Below are 12,961 nucleotides of genomic sequence, written 5' to 3'. Positions count from 1 at the left end.
TTTGTATGAATGCCAGTTCCACTCAGTTAAATCAGAATCACAGAATTATCAAGGTTGGAAAAGACTTAGAAGATCATCCAGTCCAACCATTACCAATACTTCCCAGCTCAAATCAAACAGTAGAGTATGGCATCCTATACAGAAACCTCAAATATGAACTGCATGAAGAAGTGAATTTTTAGGTAATTCTGATTTCAAGCATGATAAAGATTAAGACTTCATTCAAGCTTTCTACTCATTGCTGCACAATTAAAATACCTGTAACTGACTTAACTGATCAACCAACTGTGAAGAGCATATTAGAACAGCACACTATTTACCTTTCTTCCTATTGCTCCATTTTGTTTTTTGGGTGGGGGAGGTTCAAAAATCCTCTGTTGTTGCTGAGGAGGAAGGGTAGAATACAATGGAATGATTTTGATGTCACCCACTTCAGGACCTAAGTCATCAATTTCACGTTTTATCCTCTTGCAGGCTTCATCAATCTCCTGCAAAACAAGAACAGTGGTTAAAAGAACTCCATAGGAAAGCTAATCCATTCTATGTTAGAATAACTTATCACAATTACACTAAGTCTATACCCAGAAAAACAATTATGATAACATCATTTAATAAAAACCAAAAAATCCCAGGTGTTTGCTGAATTTCCAGTTAAATTTTCATGAAGCTCTAAGATGCCTCAGCTTCTTCCATACTCTAATGAACAGCCTCATTTGCATGCAACATCCTTTTTCTTTTAGTCATGTTTCCTAATTAATTCTCTACAAGTTGTACTAAAATTGAAATCTCTCACCCTGGAATATTAAACTGCACTCGTGACCTTTTCAATTTTCACAATCTAAAAGAAATTGATGTGCAAGATATTTAAAATAAGCCAATTAAGCTTCAATGTCACGTATCACTAATGCAATTATATGGGAGATTTGCTTCATTGTACCTAATGAGAACAAACACCTTTACAGTATAAACATGGATGCTCAGAACCAAACCTCTTAATTCAGTGCTCAAGATTTTGAAGTAAAATTAACTGAAATCCCATTTAAACAGTAGAACTGAGCGACAAACTGATGACTGTACAGATTTTCTCATGCAGTTTTGACCAAAGTACTGCATTTGCTATTGCTTCTTACACAACAGTTCAATGCAGCCTACATATGATTAAGTTGCAGTTTAAAACAAGACATAAGCCAGCTACGTAGCCTACAGTTATGACAAACTGTAATGAAAATAAGGCCAAAAAATAGTGCAAAAAAATACTTAAAATCGCTAGTAGAGCTGATTAGTATAATTAAAAGTTAGTCTAATCAACAGTATTTCTAGTGCACCACTGATGGGAGGATAAAATTGTTATGACAAGAAAAGCAGTAAGCAAAAACATGTCTACAACGCATTCCTAGAACAGAGGCCAGATTTCCTTTACCACAATTAATTCACCAGCCTGGAGCTGAAGTTATGCATAGGACAACTCACAAGAGCACATAAAACATCAATTTAAATAAAGCCTCTGTAAAAATCATTGCTTTACATTATAAATATGGAAACAAAAGCAGCTTTCTTCATAGAAACAAAAAAATCAGGCAGAACGTAGAACAAACTCAACAAGATTTGGAGAACATCTTTAATCGAGACTTCTCAGTTTCCAGCATAACTGCATTCAGCATGTTTTAAATAAGCACACATCGTTCAATTCTCATGTTCTGTACTGACCAGCATAAATATTTAACAGAGACACAGTAAAGTAACAGCTACAAGGCCTACCCCTTTGATGTCAATGTGTTCTTTAGTAGTAAGCCTAATGCCTTCTGGCATTATATTGCCTATTTCTATTTACTGCTTATATTTACAACAGAAAAAACTTTCAAACAAAGGTGCATTCTGCCAACAAATCCAATGCACCTTTCACAACGTAAGAGTCACACAAGAAATTGGGCTGCAATACCCCCTACTGGTTTATTAACAAAGAATGAATTTACTGAAGTCAATACATGGAGTTCTACTGACAAACCCTTCTAGAAAGTTCCTTAATAGCCTCTCAGTGAAAAGTAAAAACCTAATGTAGTTGACACATCACACACATAGTTCAGTAAACTAATAATTTCATGTAACTATCCTTATGACAAAAGACGACATGTCAAAAGTAAGTAGCTGACTAACTCAGCAGCCTCATTCTCTCAAATCTGCACTTAGCTCCAAGTCTCCATAAGGTGCTACCCACACATTCAATAGAAATGTAATAGATAATCAGACTGTCTTACAAAAACAAAGTTAAACAATAAATCTAGTGCAGAGCTGAGTTCCTGATAGATCAGAAAACTATTTTATGGAATTTGAACACACTGCACTAAACTGGAAAGATCAGATGCTGGACGTTATAGACAGAATCAGCTGAGAATTGTTCTCATCAGAAACCACTTAAAGAATGCAAGTCACCAAGAGCCAGCGTCACTTGTGTAAACATCTTCATCAATGACATCAACAATGGCATCAAGTGTAACATTGAGTTTGCGGATGATACCAAACTGAGTGGTGCCACCGATACACTGACAGGAAGGGAAGCCATCCAGAGGGACCTGGACAGGCTGGAGAAATGGGCCTGTGTTAACCTAATGAGGTTCAATAAGGCCAAGTGCAGGGTGCAGCACTTGGGTCAGGGCAACCCCAGGGCAACAGTCCTCAGAACTGTCCCAGCCTGCCTGCATTAAAGTTTTCTAAAGCTCCTAGCTTGATCAAAATGGATTGATATCATTAAGTGGTGGTTAACTTATCAATACTTTAAATTTAGAATGCCTAGCTTAGCAGCTTATTTTATTTTATTTCAATCACAAGACTGCTGGCTTTTAGTTATTTCCAACTCCCTGCTTGTGATCAAAGGTACTACTGGATGCACGACTCCTACACTCGCCACATTGTCGCATTATTCACTGTTTGATTCCTTCTTAGAACTGTGTAGGTCGGCAAGCTACCGCCTTTCCTCCAAGGGATGCGTTCCGAGCCTTGTCATTAAGTTCAGTAAGACTTAAGTCCATATGGGAAGCAATGCTTTCCAGTGTTTTGTTTATAAAACAAAGCAAGAACACAGAGCTCAATTTCCTTTTAATTTACCAGAAGCGGTAGTACAGCCATCTGTATTTGCCACAAAACACTAAGTAGGTTACTTACACTTCTTGAATCTGACAATATTTATACTCCATCTTAACCCACTTTTCCAAAGACAAGGCAGGCTGTTGACTAGTGCCTGAGCAAGAAGCACAACAAACAACACCTTCAGACACAGTAATTTTTATCCTTCTCACTGAAGCTGTGCTTCTGTGCAGCTAGAAATGCAGAGTCACCAGACAATAAGGAAAATCTGAGTTTGACACCTGTTGACATAAGAAGTCCTGAATTCTCAGGAAGCCAGGACTGCAGCTTTACGTGGCAATCTGGGAATAGCAACAACTGCTACTCATATCAAGCCATCAACAAATCGAGAGCTCAGTACTTTATTTTTCCTCTCTCACGGCTGATCAATACTTTACAAACACACACAAAGGTATTTCTAACCAGAGAAAGCACTAGACACAGGTTAGTTACTTCAATGCTCAAGACAACCATTTCATAGTCTTTTTTTGTCAACCATCTATTTCATACTGCTCTGTGCTGCTTGCATCCTTTATCCCAAAGGATCACATCCACCACCACTTTCTGCTTTCAAAAAACACAGAAAAACTACTTACCCTACAACAAGACACGTTAGGATGGTAGAGTTGAATCTCTATCCTTTATTTAAGGAACTAAATCCCTTCCCCAGCCCATCCAAGACAAAATGTAAAACCCTTTATAGTACTTAAAGAATGGCAAGAGGATGGGGGAAAAAAGGTACTCTACCTACTATTGCCTTTAGCACTCGAACACAATTAATGGCATTACTCTTCTTCCAGTTTACAAACCTCAGCTCATTCTATGTGAAGCTGAATGAAGACAACCTGCGTTCACTGCAAACCACTGTATAATAACCACCTTAATAACACTCAATTACTACTTAGACTAAAGAAAGTGTTAACTTTGCCTTCAGTTTCTACAAGAAAGTCTTTGCCACTTTCTTTCACAGTTTCAGTGATTAAGCAACCTGTAAAGAAAAAAAGATGACCCCCAAAATAGCCTATGTTCTATCACATAAACACTTCTCAGCTACTGGGAAGGAAAACTGTTAGTTATGTAGAAATTACCCTCATCCAATTAAAGGCTTATTTAATTAAGATTCCTTTGTCTCCTGAGAGTGTTTCAACTGGGCCCAGCAATACAGTCTTCCCTGATAACTCCTGGTTCCATCATCAACCTTGTCTTAACCTCAATCCAGTTTATGGCCTACATAAAAATCACTACAGACTCTGTGAGAACCCTCTCTCTGACTTAGACCACTACTATTACTAACCTAAAAATCTTTTAAAAGATATCAAAACAACTCACACCTGCATGCTTACACTTAGGACATCATCCCAAACTTCACTTAGCTTTGCAAATCCATCTTTTAAATAAGAAATAGAATCATCTTGCATTCTATTCAAATGATTTTCCAAAAATAAAAACAAGATCTATAGAACATCACTAGCTGGGGAAGGAAAAACAAAAACCAAGAGTACAACAACTACAAGACTTGAGCCACTGAGCCTAGAGGATCTGAATCAAATAGCAGTACATGCATCACACTTATCAGCTCTATAAATTCCAACAGATTACATCACTTCAGACTCAGTCGTAATACAAGCCTAGACTTTATTATGATACTCAAAGATGGACGTAAAAAGAGCCCCAAAACATCATGGATGAAGAGGTCAGAGCATTTCAAACCCTCCCCACAGATGCTAAACAAGACTTGACTTCACTCTAATTAGCTGAATTCACACTAAGTCCAAGCAGAGCTGCTCCGCTGACAATACCATCCATGGATACACGGAGTTGACCTCTCTATATAAATACAGGATTGTGGCTTACAAATGCAAGTAATTCAATAAGATAATGCAGGAATATTATTAAACATACTTACACATAACTGTCTCTATGTGTGTCATATACACGTGGTTTTAAAAGACTTGTGTGTAACACACCACCCTAAAAATTAACTGCAGAACTCAAAGAATTTATTCATACTATAGAACAGTCTCTCTCTCAAGTAGCAGTGAGTACTAAAGGATGAGTTCAGACCCATTTACTAAACATGAAAGTAGAGTTATGCCAATACAGTCATTAACATCTGAAGATTCTGCCCCAAAACAACACCCACAACTTTGTTGTACCACGTGATTAAAGATCAACATACAGCAGCTGATGTAGTACACAACCAAAAATTTAAAAGGATAATCCTTAGTTCGTCTTGAACGGAGAAAGATCAGTTTGACTAAGCATTCTGGTTAAAGGCACCAAAATCTACTGAACAGCTGCACAGCACAGTTTAATTTTATCACCAATAATTCCATTCACCTCCTCGGAACAGCTGATTCAGGAATTCTCCTATTTACCACCAACACACCTCTAACCTACAACTTCTAACCAAAAACCTAACCTTCAAAGACATGGTCCTTCATATTTTCCACTCTCCATGTTTTTAACTGGCAGCAATATTCCAAGTGAAAGAGGACTAACGTGACAGCCTATGACTGCCCCTCTTAAATAAAGTATTTTATCTTTGTTCTCTAATGGAAGAGATTATTGGCTAGAAGACTTCTGTAATGGAATACCTTAAAGCTAATCTAGCAGGCAACACAGATGCATCTGTATGACCAGATCTACACAAGAGACCTTCAGCAACACTGATTATTTGTGTAGTTTCTTTCACCCTTGGCATAGGTAAGGCTGTCCACATTCAGATTACAAAAAGACACAAAGCTATTTCAAACCACTTGAAGGATCTCTTTGAGACAAGCGCCTGCAATACCAGTGAGTCAGAGGAAGGAGTCTACAGGAAGAATAGAGACCAAGAACAAAACAAAGTGGCTACAGGTCAAAAATAACAACAGCATGCTGAGCAAAGTCTGTTGAAATGAAAAGATTAGGCACACTTTAAAAATAAAAAAAAAACAACTGAGATCTACCATTAGCACTATCTTCACTACCAGAGCACAGTAAACACAGAATAACAACCCTGAACAGTTTTGCTAGCTGCATTATTTTATCAATATTAGAAATAGGGATTTTACATCATTTGATTGAATCAATTTTTCACAAGGTCTAATATATTAAAGTTTCCTCCATAACAGTCTACTAGATACTCGAAAAAACGTAAAAGCAGATTAGTAAAAATAGACAGTTTACACGAGACAAAAGGTTTAAGATTTCCACAGAATTATTTCTTCTTGCAGTTTAGCTTAAGCACTTCTGTAAAACCATCTTTCATAAGCCACCAAGTACGTTTTTGAGATGTAATTCCCATCATTTGTGGTGCAGAACAACCACTGTGTAATAATCAAAGCCATTCACAGAGGGGAAGAAAAATGTTTTTATTAGAACTACTTCTGAGAGCTCTCAGCACCAGAAGCAAAGTGCCAATCAGCTGCTAAGTCGTACCATACCCATCCAGAAATGGACAAAACCACATTTTCAGTCAAACCCCCCCTTGCTGCCAGATATCCAGATGTTTTAAGTTCATCTCAGTACAAACCTGGGTCTCACACGCCATGTTTCTACTTCAGAAATAAAAGACTAAGATGAAAACTGTATGAAAACTTTCATCTTGCAAATTCATTTCAAGTACTTAACCACTATGTATGGCAAGCGGAGTTCCTAACACCATATCAGAATGATAAAGCAAACTAAACATTTCAGCCTGTACAAGTCACTTTCAACAGTTTCTGCATGAAACAATGAGTGGAAAAAGGAAAAAAAAAAATACCTCTTGTCCAGTAAGAAAGAGTAGAAGATCCCCTTCCTCCTCTTCACACATGTGAATCTGGATCACCGTTCGAATGGCAGCCTCGAGGTAATCCCTTTCTGGTTCTGGAGTATAGAATATCTCCACAGGATGGGTGCGACCCGGAATAGTTAGAAGAGGGCAGTTATCAAAGTAGACCTGAAACTTGCCAGCATCTAAAGTAGCACTCATAACTATAACCTGTAGGTATAGACAATAAAAAAGTTACCCCAAAGGCTGACAATGACCTGAGAAATGTTACACAAACAAAATACAGCAGCAGGAAACTAAACTCAATGTTAGCCATGATTTAAGCATGTTTCTATCACTATAGTACAGCACCTTCATTTCCATGTCCAAAAAACCATCCTAATTAAATATGGAAAGGTACAGATAACTGACTTTCTAGTATTTTCTTTAATACAAACTGTACTTAGGCCTTCCCTAGCATTACCTTTCTAATACAGTTCACCATTAACAGATCAAAAAGCCTCTTGATCTTTGTCAGTTGATTACTTTTCTTTATAATTACCTAGTGGTAAACACATACACACTCTTCTTCAGCATGGCTGAACACAAAGATGTTGCTAGGCTTCATCACTACTGACCTTCAAATCAGCTCTCTGTCTTACAACTTCTTTCAAAACTCCCATCAAAATATCCGTAGCCAGTGTTCTCTCATGGGCCTCGTCAAGAATTATAACACCATAGCGCTCCAGCAAAGGATCATTCATTGCTTCACGAAGTAACATACCATCAGTCATATACCTGAATACAAAGACAATTTCTATTTATTATATCTGATAAAGAATCCCCTTTCTTATTATTTATGAGGTTGCTTGAAGAAAGCCTTTATAAACCTTGTTTTTAGAATAGAAGAACTATTTCCAGCAAAGCAACAAATCCGTTTTCACTTTCACACAGAAGTTACCATAGGGTATATAAATGAAATCCGGCAGTAGAGATTAAGCTTAAAAAGTGAGAGGGTCAACAAGTTCTGGCAACATTAATGAGTAGTTTTAAGACTATTACTGGCAAACTTCCAGATCTACATTTAAAGACAGGGGAAAAAAAAGGAAAAAAGATACAACTCAAATCCTAGAAACACTACTCCTGCAATAGCTTTGTTTTTAACTGAGCACTGTGAACATGATCTGCAAACCACACACTAAGTGAGCTTGGTTTCACCTACAAAGCAGTGGAATCTGGAATAGCTAATAAATGAAACACTAGCATACATAAACTTCAGTTATGTGCCATAGATTTAGGCACAGATCAGTTCTGAAGCTTACTAGTACCTCTGCTTACTAGTGAAGTAAACGCCTAAACTTCACCAGAATTATCTTGGGTACTAAGTTACCACTGATAGAAGTCAACTCAACACATCATTTTTCTTTAAGAACAACTCATTTTCAAGTCTACGCCACACCCACGTTCTATATTTCTTTCACCTGACACTACAGCTTCCATCTCTTTTCCACTCACTGTTACTTCCTCATTACTCTTTCCAAAACCTTGCTAACATCCTCCACGGGGATCTTTATTGGACAGTCACCATACTTACTTGAGAATGGTTTTTGCACTACTGCAGTCTTCAAATCGAATTGAGTAACCAACCTCCTGGCCCAGCATTACATCCATCTCATCAGCAACCCTCTGTGCCACACTCATTGCAGCCACTCTCCTCGGCTGGGTGCATGCTACTCCCCTCTTTGGTCCAGGTAATGAGCGCATGTAGTCAACACACCATTGAGGGATCTGCCAAGAAATAGAAATAAAACAAAATTAGTTTCAACCACAGCTTTAATATCCAGATGCAATAAATATAACACAGTGGTTATATCAAATAAATATATTCATAATTCCACTGAGGTGACAACTGTATGTACAGAAATATCCAGAGTAGAAAAGCAGAGTATTTAGACTCAACACAATTAAGTAAACCATGCTCACCTTAAGCAAGTATGTAACTATCTCTGAAGTTATCAAGGAAATAAGAGGCTCACAGTACCTCTGAGCACTGTTAGTTCAGTAGCTTAAAATTATACTTTGCATTAAAAAAAAAATATATATATATATATATAATATATAATATATATATATTGTTCATTAATGTAGATTAATGAAAAAAAAAAAAGATATTTTAATTATATACAACTTGCCTACCCAGGAATCATGACAAATAAACAAGATATGCTAATTTGGTTAACTTCTGTTCTTTGGAATTGTTATAAACCAGGTATGAAATCCTAGTGTTTCAGTTCTTGTAACAACACGCTTTGCTTATTTGTCAGGCACTGGTTTTCCAAGAAAGTCAGAATAATAAACAGCTTTACTTTGAAGACTTTGTAAGGTCAGTAACAGCCTGAAGAAAATGTAATATTATTAACATGTTCCATGTGATGTTTCATGAGGAGACAACTTCCAGGCAGAGCCAGTCCTAAGTTTACAGATGATATAAAATCTATTCCTCCTTACTAATTGGTTTTAACTATTATAAAAAACTCACAATTACAGAAAGTGTTACCATTCATGAACCAGTACAGAATAGTAGGAAGAGCTGTGTAGTTTTAAGTAACCTAGGCAGATTTCCCTTCTCAAATGCTGTATCTCTACAGCAAATTGGAAACAACTGAACATATGCACAACAGACAATTGTAGACTAATGAAAAGCTGTTTTATTTTTTTCTTAAAAAGGAGAACATACCCCCCACTGTAAGTACGGAAATAAAATTTTTAAAAAGCAAAGATTAACAACTGAACAAAAGAACTCAGAAAATCCTATTCAAAACTAAAAATACCAACAGCTCATAAATAGTGAAGACATGAGTCTGGAATCCTACCCAGTAGCACATACACACTTTCCAGGAGTGGAGTGTAGAAAAATGAAGCTGCTTCTCAAGTGACTAGTAAAAACTCAACTCTGAATGAGGAGAAGCTTCTTAACTTTAAACAAAGCCAATCCTGACATCAGCTTTAAAGCAGGTTTCTCAGGACACAGTAAAGGGAAATAAAAATAATCTAGAGGCCATTTTCAAAGAAACAACAAAACCTACAATGCTGTCACCAAATGAAAGACAAAGCCTATGTAGACTTCAACACATGAATCTGATTTAGAAGACCATCAGAACAGTTTTCATGTCTCACTTTAAAAGAGACAAAGGACCATGATGTATGTTTGTTACTTGAGTGATGATCACTTTCAGGAACGTGAAACAACTTCCATCATCTAGATCTTACAGACCAAAGTTAGCTCCACTGATGCAAATATAAAAATCCTAAATTTCCTTAATAAAAAGGAACCTCAATTAAATCTCAACCTCAATGACTTCAATAGAGAGATTTTCAAAGATAACTACCAACCAAAAAAAAAGGGGGCAGAGAAACACAGAGACCTGTGAGATCAAAGATGAAAGCAGTGAGGATTGTTGCAGTCCATTTTCAAGCCAAAAGAAAGGCACATTTTTTAAAGGAATGTAAGACAGCAGAGGAAGGAGCACTGTTCTGCCTGTTCTGAGATACTTCAATCCAATGAACTTTCTGTGTAAAGTTATGGTAGAATTCCCAACTGTCATTGGTTAATAGTGGAGTCCAACTTTTACTCATGTCATCTCTCTTGCAGGCTACAAGGACAGCAGGAGATAAAGCCATGCTCAGTATAATCACAGAATTGTAGGGGTTGGAAGGGACCTCTAGAGATCATCGAGTCCAACCCCCCAATGCTGCTTTGAATTTCCAGAGCCACAAAACCTTGCAGGAAAGTGGCATCCCTTGTTATGGCAAACATCCTATGCCTTATAGTTGAAACTCTCATCTAAAGAATACATGTAAATTATTACAGCAGTACCATAAATAATCTCACACTTAAAAGTGAGTGTACATTGCAAACAGCACATTTAACTTTCCTAAATGAGGTTCAACTCATCCATTTCATAATTACAAAACTGAACTTAGTCTGAGAATGTTTAAAGAAAATAATTACAAAGCAAGTCATGGCAAATCCTGGGGAGATGAAAACTAGTAGTCTACATAACACATACTTCAGTTTAATAGAGAGTTGGGGTTGCTATTTTTTAATTTAAAGTAAGTCTGTGAAACGAGGCTTTCACAGAAAATTCTTGTCTCCCATTAGTTCCAATTTTCTCAAACCTGGGGGCTCATCAAGACTGAAGCAAAAAATGGATTTTAAGAAGGGGGGAAAGGACTTGCCAGACGGCAGCTCACTCAGAAGATTTGCAACTACTACAGCCTCTTTGCCATTAAAGTTAAGAATCACTTTGGAAGGTCAAATCCCACAAGACTTCCATGAATGCTAACCCTCCATCAGGTAAAAGAAGGCATAAGTCGTTCATGTACATACTTAGCTTGAACATTCAAGCACAGAAGAATATCATGCTATGATCAATGGATGTAAGGAGATGAAAGCAGGACAACCACTCATCAAATGGCTTAAGACAGCACTTAAGAACGCAACACTATCACAGTCAAAACAACTGTTTCCCCAATTGATAGCAGGATTGTTTTCAGTGTCATATTTCTATAGAGGCATTCAGAAGATCTGCAGCCTCACAGTCAGAACCCACAGGAAGCACAGAAGACTCCAAGATAACTTCTGTGCTTTTGATAGCTTAAGTCCCACTTTTAATATAGATGCATTGGGTTTCTTAAGTTCCTTCCATAAGTTAGAGGTGAAGCAGAAACACAACTCAACAGCTGATGGATCTTTAAAAAGAAAAAAGGCAATATAGCCCTAAGGAACCTTCTATACAAGAAGGTACTTAAAATGCACAGTAAAATAGCACAGAACATCACAACATTCGGGTACATAGACATAGAAGGTATTCACTATCCTATGTTCTTCACATTTTTCAGACTAATAAATTTTATAACTTAAAAAAATCTTCCAGGACTTAGTGAGTCAGCTATAATCCCTTTTATGAAGATTAGAATATATCCTCCAGTTTTTAACTTAGTCTTAGATGAAAGGCATTTATCAGATTAGAGAAAAAAGGTCTTTTTAATATCATATTTCCACAGAGAACAGTTCAAGAATTGAGCAAGTTTGTTTTTCTATAAACACAACACGACATGCCCTTCCTTATATGTTCCCCATTTTCCCAGTCCCCAAACTCTTAAGGGCTAGTGAAGCTCTGCATACCTGCTGTCATTGAGGAAGACCACATCAAACCAATACCTGATATTCCCATTGAGTTCTTACCTGTAGCACTAAGCTTCAGAAAACACTAACATGACCTTTTTCCGCTACATTTTACCTACTTTCAAGCAACCACCTACATAAACTGCTAAAGGGATACGAATTTGAAGCCAGCACCTCAAAACTATCTTCATTTACCAAACATGTAACCACCAAGGAGCCTAAAGGAGGTAAAGCCAGAGAACACAGTAGGGTTTAAAACAAGGGACGGTGAAAGATTCTCCTCACATACTTCTGCATTTGTTAAGCAAATCATACACTCATCAAATCAGTTTTGCTTGTTATTTATGAGATGTTCTGCATAATGACATTCAAGATACCAAATAAAGACTCAATCCCCTTACTTAGCAACCATCCCATCCTTTAAGAACTCCACTATTGTGTAAGTAAGAACTCACCTGTGTTGTTTTACCAGACCCAGTCTCTCCAACCAGCACAAATGACTGATGCCTAATCAAGATATCCGTGAATCTTTCTTTATATTCCCAGACAGGAAGCTGTAGTCGTTTCTTCAGTATGTCATAATAACGAGGTGTATGTGGTAGATTTGTGAAAGGGTTAATACTGTGTGGAATCATTGCTGGTTTCATAGGTGGTAACCCAGCAGCAATGAGCGTAGAGTTAGACGCAGCTCGCAACTCCTTTTCCTTCTCCCTTTCTCTGTCACGATCTCTATCTCTGTCACGATCCCTGTCACGATCTTTCCGGTCATCACGGTCCCTGTCTCGGTCACGATCCTTCCTAAAATGAGTTAGGAAACAGCAGAAAATTAGGATATTTAAATGTTAGGAAGAGATTTGAACACAAATTGATTTTAAACATCTCTACAACAAGGTGAACATAAACCAAATATTTTAAGG

General features: G+C 37.3%; 1 protein-coding gene across 3 annotated transcripts in view; it reads right to left on the bottom strand.

Annotated features, from left to right (window-relative positions):
- The window catches only part of DHX15 (DEAH-box helicase 15), a 35,858-nt gene that overhangs the window by 18,841 nt on the left and 4,056 nt on the right, over positions 1 to 12,961 (bottom strand). For all 3 annotated transcript variants that reach the window (XR_014945480.1, XR_014945479.1, XM_015862646.3), the window contains exons 2-6: positions 12,500 to 12,842; positions 8,451 to 8,644; positions 7,495 to 7,654; positions 6,869 to 7,087; positions 321 to 488 (exon numbers count right to left, since the gene is read on the bottom strand). Coding sequence is in view for 1 of the 3 variants with exons in the window: in XM_015862646.3 (XP_015718132.1) it covers positions 321 to 488; positions 6,869 to 7,087; positions 7,495 to 7,654; positions 8,451 to 8,644; positions 12,500 to 12,842 (1,084 nt within the window). In the remaining 2 variants the exon portion in view is untranslated. The remainder of the gene's footprint in view (positions 1 to 320; positions 489 to 6,868; positions 7,088 to 7,494; positions 7,655 to 8,450; positions 8,645 to 12,499; positions 12,843 to 12,961) is intronic.

Source organism: Coturnix japonica, chromosome 4 (assembly GCF_054131305.1).
Source record: "Coturnix japonica strain WE chromosome 4, WE-NBRP24, whole genome shotgun sequence".
Lineage (NCBI taxonomy): Eukaryota > Metazoa > Chordata > Aves > Galliformes > Phasianidae > Coturnix > Coturnix japonica.
The sequence above is the reverse complement of the archived record's forward strand: the minus strand, read 5'-3'. Positions and strand labels throughout refer to the sequence as shown.